The 7546-nt window shown below is 34.8% G+C and overlaps 1 protein-coding gene across 1 annotated transcript in view; it reads right to left on the reverse strand.

Moving 5' to 3' along the window:
- The window catches only part of LOC144451858 (high affinity cationic amino acid transporter 1-like), a 13064-nt gene extending 6533 nt beyond the window's left edge, over positions 1 to 6531 (reverse strand). Inside the window, exons 1-4 of the mRNA XM_078142772.1 lie at positions 6407 to 6531; positions 1311 to 1574; positions 667 to 795; positions 348 to 503 (exon numbers count right to left, since the gene is read on the reverse strand). Coding sequence (XP_077998898.1) covers positions 348 to 503; positions 667 to 795; positions 1311 to 1545 — 520 coding nt within the window. The 5' untranslated portion in view covers positions 1546 to 1574; positions 6407 to 6531. The remainder of the gene's footprint in view (positions 1 to 347; positions 504 to 666; positions 796 to 1310; positions 1575 to 6406) is intronic.
- Between the last annotated feature and the right edge of the window lie 1015 nt (positions 6532 to 7546).

Raw genomic sequence — 7546 nt, forward strand, 5'->3', positions numbered from 1 at the left:
AACGATTAAATGAATGTATGTATATGTATGTATGTATGTATGTATGTATGTATGTATGTATGTATGTGTGTGTATGTATGTATGTATGTATGTATGTATGTATGTATGTATGTATGTATGTATGTATGTATGTATGAATGAATGAATGAATGAATGAATGAATAAATGAATGAATGAATGAATGAATGAATGAATGAATGAGCGAATGGATGAATGAATGAATGAATGAATGAATGGATGAACTAACAAATAAACGAATAAATGACTACATGAGCATACATTTCCTAGCGCCTAATAAAACTTTTAATTTCAATGACAATAAATATGTACATTACTATTAAACTCACCTGTTACCAATAATATCGTTGTTAAAGCTACAAAGTCAGGGTAAGCTGCCAATCCTGGTATATGCATAGGTACATACGTCATTGAAAAATTCTCTATTCTATTACCAATCATTGCATCCAGATAGCCACTCCATCCCCTTGCTACACTGGCCGTTCCTATGGAAACATAATCAATGAATTTACTCATGACTTACTCTGAGATTGTGTAAGGGAAAATACACTTAGACTGTTAGCCACTTTTTAAAAAATACTAAAAATAAAGGTATATAAAACTCCAGACAGACACAAGCAAACTATTTAATTTGGGATAATTATTTACCTATTACGTATTCAAGAATCATATTCCAACCAATCACAAAGGCCCACAGTTCACCAACTGTGACGTAGCTATAAACGTAAGCTGACCCTGATCTGGGCACACGGGCCCCAAACTCAGCATAGCATAATCCTGTAACAAAGAAAGAGATTTGTTCCTTTAATGGCATTCAATACATTTCACTAAAATATTAAAACCTTCTATATTACAAGTATTTCTATAAGCATTATTTCCCCGCATCAGTTTCAAATTAACCCAGATCGTATAGATTTCAGTGAGTGCGTCTGTCTGTCTGTCTGTCTGTCTGTGTGTGTGTGTGTGTGTGTGTGTGTGTATGTATGGATGTATGTATGTATGTATGTATGTATGTATGTATGTATGTATGTATGTATGTATGTATGTATGTATGCATGGATGGATGGATGGATGGATGGATGGATGGATGTACAAAATGTATGTATGTATGTATTTCGGACACAAGCGGCAATGTTATGTTTTGGGTGATGATAAGGGATAAAAAGATCTTCAATTATTTTTTTTTAATTATTCAGAAATGTTCCAAAATTACATAAACTATAAACTGAAAATGACACTAATCGTAGACACCTTGGCACAACATGATCTTACGATGTTGCTAGTATACATACCTGCCAGTATAGACGCTACAGCTGCCACAAAGAAGGACAAAATAATTGATGGTCCGGCTACGTCCCTAGCAACTTGTCCTGCAATGACGTACAAACCTGCACCAAGGGTACTACCAACACCAAGTGCTGTCAAATCAACAGTATCCAGACATCGTTTCAGTTCACTCTCCTCTACATAAGCCACGTTTATATACTTCTTCCGCAGAACTCTTAATTTAAAACGTTGATAAAACATTTCAGTGAGGCGACGTCTTACATATTCACCTGTTATAGAGAAAAGAGGGAACATTTCACATACAACATATGCATATTAATATGTATGTATGTATGTATATGTATGTACATGTATGTATGTATGTATGTATGTATGTATGTATGTATGTATGTATGTATGTATGTATGTATGTATGTATGTATGTATGTATGTATGTATGTATGTATGTATGTATGTATGTATGTATGTATGTAAGTGTGTGTGTGTGTGTGTGTGTGGTTGTGTATGTATGTATGTATGTATGTATGTATGTATGTATGTATGTATGTATGTATGTATGTATGTATGTATGTATGTATGTATGTAATGTATGTATGTATGTATGTATGTATGTATGTATGTATGTATGTATGTATGTATGGATGGATGGATGGATGGATGGATGGATGTATGGATGTATGTACGTGGATATCTCCTAGGCTGTGTATGTAAGCACTAAACATTTGCATACTGAAATGGTGAATGACAGCTTCCACAGTTTTAAATAATGCCAAGAATACTGAAACTGCTAAAGATTCAGTGCATCATGTATTCACATTTGTTCGTTTAGGTTGACAAAATAATTTAAATAAATTTCAAATCACCACAACCACTATGGTGTCATTTGGCACTAGATCTTTGTTAACAGTGGTCACATATTTCAATAACTCCCATGATATAGCTAAGTCGCATATATTAAAATCCATGCAACTGTTGAAGGCTGAGTAATCCTAGTCGAGTGACAGCTGGTACATGGTCGTTTGAATTCAGATCCAGGCATTACGTAGTTATGTCGGTGTATCATCTGGTACGAAAAGTCGAATTCTTTGCTAATTTATGATACTATATTCCCCTGATTTGGAAATATGAAAGACCTAAGGTGCCTTGTCACTACGAGTCTTGCGACAAACCAGCAGGTCACTAGTATTTTCCGACTGAATGAAGAAACATGTTGTGATGTAATACAGTTATTTGGTAGAAATGATGGCAATCTGGATCATTGTGACCCATTTAATTCCAGCAACACAAAACTAGTGACGTAGACACGGGTTATCATGACGTAGCACGACCAGGGTATATGATCCATATTTTCTTTTCAAAGACAATAACTTGACTTGTGCGTGTAAACCGGGTTGCTCTATTCGACTTTCAGAAATATGAATCATGCAGTGATATTACTGAAAAAAGATAAGTCAATCAGATAGCATGATGTTTTAAGGTAGCTGTCATTATATAAGCCGGGGTGTGGCGGGGTTAAAGGAATTATGAAATTTCTAATTTTATTGATTTTAACTAATCTCGTGACATCGTAATACATGTAGCAGTCTTTTCATTCCTAATTTCTATGTAACTTTACAAATGTTGCATTTTACTACTACCTCTTGTTTGAAATTGTGAAGTCACTCATTTGTCTTTGTCGTATGAAATTAATAGAAACATTTAAAATGTGACGTATTACATTTTCAATTAATGGCGACCCCCCCCCCATCTCTCTCCCTTTCTTCGTGTCCGTTTATCTCCGTCTGTCTATATGTCTCTCTGTCTTTCTCTGTCTGTCTGTCTGTCTGTCTGTCTGTCTGTCTGTCTGTCTGTCTGTCTGTCTGTCTGTCTGTCTGTCTGTCTGTCTGTCTGTCTGTCTGTCTGTCTGTCTGTCTGTCTGGCTGGCTGTCTGTCTGGCTGGCTGGCTGGCTGACCGCCCTTATGAAAATAGTGAGACTGTTTATTTAGCCAATGACAATATGCGTTGATCCATGAAGCAAAAGTAACTTGAGATATTTGCACAATGTATATAGTTACTGTTAAATTTCTGTGTTGTCGATAGGAGATATAACTGTCATTTGTAAATTTAGTGGTGGTCTTAGATTGCATGTACAACTGTAGCTGTGTTTTTTTACAACAGAAGCCAGTTAACCCGTAGGATATGGTTAACCTGAAACAGACGTTTGTCATCTGTCGTATATTTCGACAAGAATTTCATGAAATATGATTGCTACATTTCATCGTCTGCCGGCTCTTCAAAAATCTTACCAAGTTCACACAAAATTGTGAGACATTGCAGCCGATTTGACGGTCTTAGCTTACTCTTTCGTTACAGAAGTGATGCGAACTTGTGAATAGCAGTACAAAACATAAACGACCAACCAATTTACGTCACACATGTCAGCCACATACTTTGTAGTGCCAGTGGCACAAGCTGAGTTTGTAAGCTTTGTGTTAACATAAAACCTTGATAAAGCTACTCTAGTATAATGCTAATACTAATGTATCCGTTTTATGACATTTAGAATTGTCTCCTGGCACTGTTAGAACAGTCATCGGATCGTTTGTAAGTCGCGATCGTGTCTTAATACCAGGTTTGAGTTTAGTCAATTGCAAGTGATGGTCAGTAAGTAGAATACTGTGAATACCTTTTAAATACACACACATACATCCACATACATACACACACATCCATCCATCCATCCATCCATCCATACATACATACATACATACATACATACATACATACATACATACACACACACACATACATACATACATACATACATACATACATACATACATACATACATACATACATACATACATACATACATACATACATACATACATACATACATACATACATACATACATACATACATACATACATACATACATACACACACACACACACACACACGCAAACACACAAACACATCCACACAGACAGACAAACAAACAAACAAACACACACACACACACACACAAGTGTATATCAGTTAATTTGACCCCTTTTACTTCTGTTTTAGATTGAGTACAAAATTGGGCGTATGGCGTGGTCATGTGGAAGCTGTCAATAAAATTGTGTTGTGTAAACTAGATTAACATAGGACATACCGTGCACAAACATCTGTTTTGAGCGACTAATAGTAGACAAAAGATATATTTGTCAACTCTTCCAACATATTACCAGCATTTTCCCAAAAGCAAATTGACACATGTGAAATATTGATCAACATACACGTTTTTCAACATGCAAAAGAGCTACGCATGCCATGCCGGCATTCTATAGTTATTCTGTTTCTGCAGTCCTACTTTCGCGCCAAAACGTTTCTGACGACAGAAACGCTACTTTCCCGCTTAAATTTTTGACGACAGAAACAGCTGTTAGTTGATAATATTTGGATTGATTTTGAGTTAATTTTAGAAGTGATCAGTATTATTCTTCTCTCTCAAATCAATCATAACCATGCCATATTTATCGTTTTCTAAAAGACCATACTTTGCAATTTGTATAAGCATGGATACCATTTGTATGACTCAAGTAATGGTAGTCAAAACTCAGTCGCAAGCCTTTCAGTACTGAAGCAAAGAACAGGGTGATTTTCTCTCTCAATGAACCATCTATCTTTGATAATATAGTCGTCGTTATCTTTTTTTTTTTTTTAAAAAGAGACCGTGCTGTTTTTAACGATAATTTCGATGAATCTGGTTTAAAATAGAAATAGAAATATCGTCCATCTTCTGTTACAGAAAAAAACCAAGAAATAATTATTTTTTGCTATTAATGTTAAAATTCCACTAGGGGAATTATTTTTTTTTTAGATCAGACAACCATTGAGCAATACATTCACAGAAATTTGTTAAAATACCAATAATTTGAAAATAAATATACGTGATATAAGTTGAAATCATTCGGTGGAGTGCTGGATTTTAGGTGCAGACCCCAAAAAAATCAATTTTATAGGATATATTGCACAATTATGTGAACTACTACGTACACAAATATGTTTACCGCAATACGTGATTCAATACTATTTAGGGGGGGTGTATGGTATTACGATTTAGTCGTTATATCGAACAAAATATAGTTTCAAAGAACGTGCAGCTTTGAATGGGAGTTTTAAGCTCTTCATACATGTGAATATGTTTCAAATTTGGAACGGGATAAATTTTCATTGTTACGTTAGTACAGTCAGACCATATGTATTTTATACCGTAGCGAATACACACTACCGACCTACAGGTAATATTGACGTGATGACGGTTCATTCGTTGCCCTTTTTATTTTCATCTAGAATAATACACGATTTTTTAAAAAAACACTAGTGCCTTTTTGTGTTCACAATTTTGTTCGTTTAGTATTGGTTCGTCTCAATAAAAGATTTTTTATTCAGTAACAATATGGTTTTTTCGTATATTACTTCAGATGGACGTGACGGTTTTTACAATGTAAAATAAACGATAAATATATGTACTCCGTAACCAGAACAAACACGTTCGGCTTGATGTCAACATTTTCAATCCATCAACAAAAATAAAAACCAATAACTAAATGAATGAAATAATGATAACAATTCAATCCAACAGTAAGAAATATGTTTTATCATTTATAGTTTGAATCCTAGCTATTTGTATCACCATGTCGTTTCCATGGCAACATGAGCCGTACGTAGTCCAAAAACCCCGTTTCAGAGTTTGAGTACTTGTGGTACTCTATCGACACATGATTTCGTTATTTTGGGTTAAACAAATAAATACTAAAAAAAATATTATAAACCAACACCCCCCCCCCTCAATGAAAGCAGCGTTAAAATTTCATCCGTGTGATTTTCCCGCCATTTTCCAAAAAAGTATAGTTTATAACGTAAAATAAATTTAAACCTTAATTTTAATGATTCAATGATATGACTGACATAGTCCATATATTATCATAGTATATCATACCTGTGTAACAGCTAGCTCATAACTGAACCACTTTATCACCAGATATCACGATCATCTCCACTGTTAACAAATAGTGGTCCTAAAATTTAACTATTCGCTTGTCCAAAAACACATTTTCTCGTCTGTCACTTACCTCCGTTGTTCAGGCTAGATTATACTGTGGTAGTCACAAAGTCAGTCGTATATTTAGTTTCATCTGCCAAATTCAATGGACACGTTTCAACAGGCTGCTCGGTCGCTGACATGCAGTGTGCTATAAAAACCGTGGGTTGGCTTGTGTGTACACGTAGGAGGTCCGCTCAGCTGTCAACAGTGATATTCATAAAATACAAACGTCATATTATGGCACACCATTTTGCTGTACTGCGCATGCTCAAAAATAAAACATTGTTTGTAATAGTGTACTTATTGGCTAATGACGTCATTTCACTATCGTATGTATTCGAATTCATTCCATTTTATTATTATGAGTGTGTTTCCATTCAACATGCGCCGGTCTAAAATCATGATGGCAAAGTCAACAAAATAAAACAGATGCACAATGTAATCGGCTTTGAAAATGAGATATTTATTCTATATCAGCAATTATAAAAATTCTTGCAATTTATACAATAACTGTACGTACACTCATAAGAAGATATAAAAATATCCGACAATCTCGATTCACCACTGGGTGACATACACCTTGGCAAGACGGAATTTGGAAAGTACACTAAGATGATATCCGAGTAAGTTTTGAATAAATACTACATGAAGTACAATTATATTATATAATTTTTGGTTCAGAGCATGCATTGGTACGAGTATATATATTATATCGACTTTCCTTTCAGGGCTTGAACTCTTGTGAGTAGGACGGTACCAGTAGTAGGAAGCCCATATGTTAAAGATACGCCACAAGCGTTCATGAACCTATTTCCTTCGTTTTTACGACAGGTGGACGGAACACACTATTCAACACACCTGTTGTGTTGCTCATTCAAATGTTCTCCTTATCAGAGTCTTTCAAGCTGAATTGGGAAAGACGTCGACGTAAAAGCCATTATTCAAAGAAATGAAATGTTTTTTAGCAAATGCACACTTTTCACTCGGACTTTGATGTAGAATTAGTTAATCATAAATAATACACAAATCGACTTTTCTGTCTCGATGAATAAAATTGAGAATATATTGACCACGTATTCCAATGATAACTGAATATTAGGCCAAAAAAATAGTGTGGTTCCGATAACGCCCAATTTCAAAATAGGTAGGATTTTTAATTTTTTTTTAT

The sequence above is a fragment of the Glandiceps talaboti genome, chromosome 21, assembly GCF_964340395.1.
Source record: "Glandiceps talaboti chromosome 21, keGlaTala1.1, whole genome shotgun sequence".
Classification (NCBI taxonomy): domain Eukaryota; kingdom Metazoa; phylum Hemichordata; class Enteropneusta; family Spengelidae; genus Glandiceps; species Glandiceps talaboti.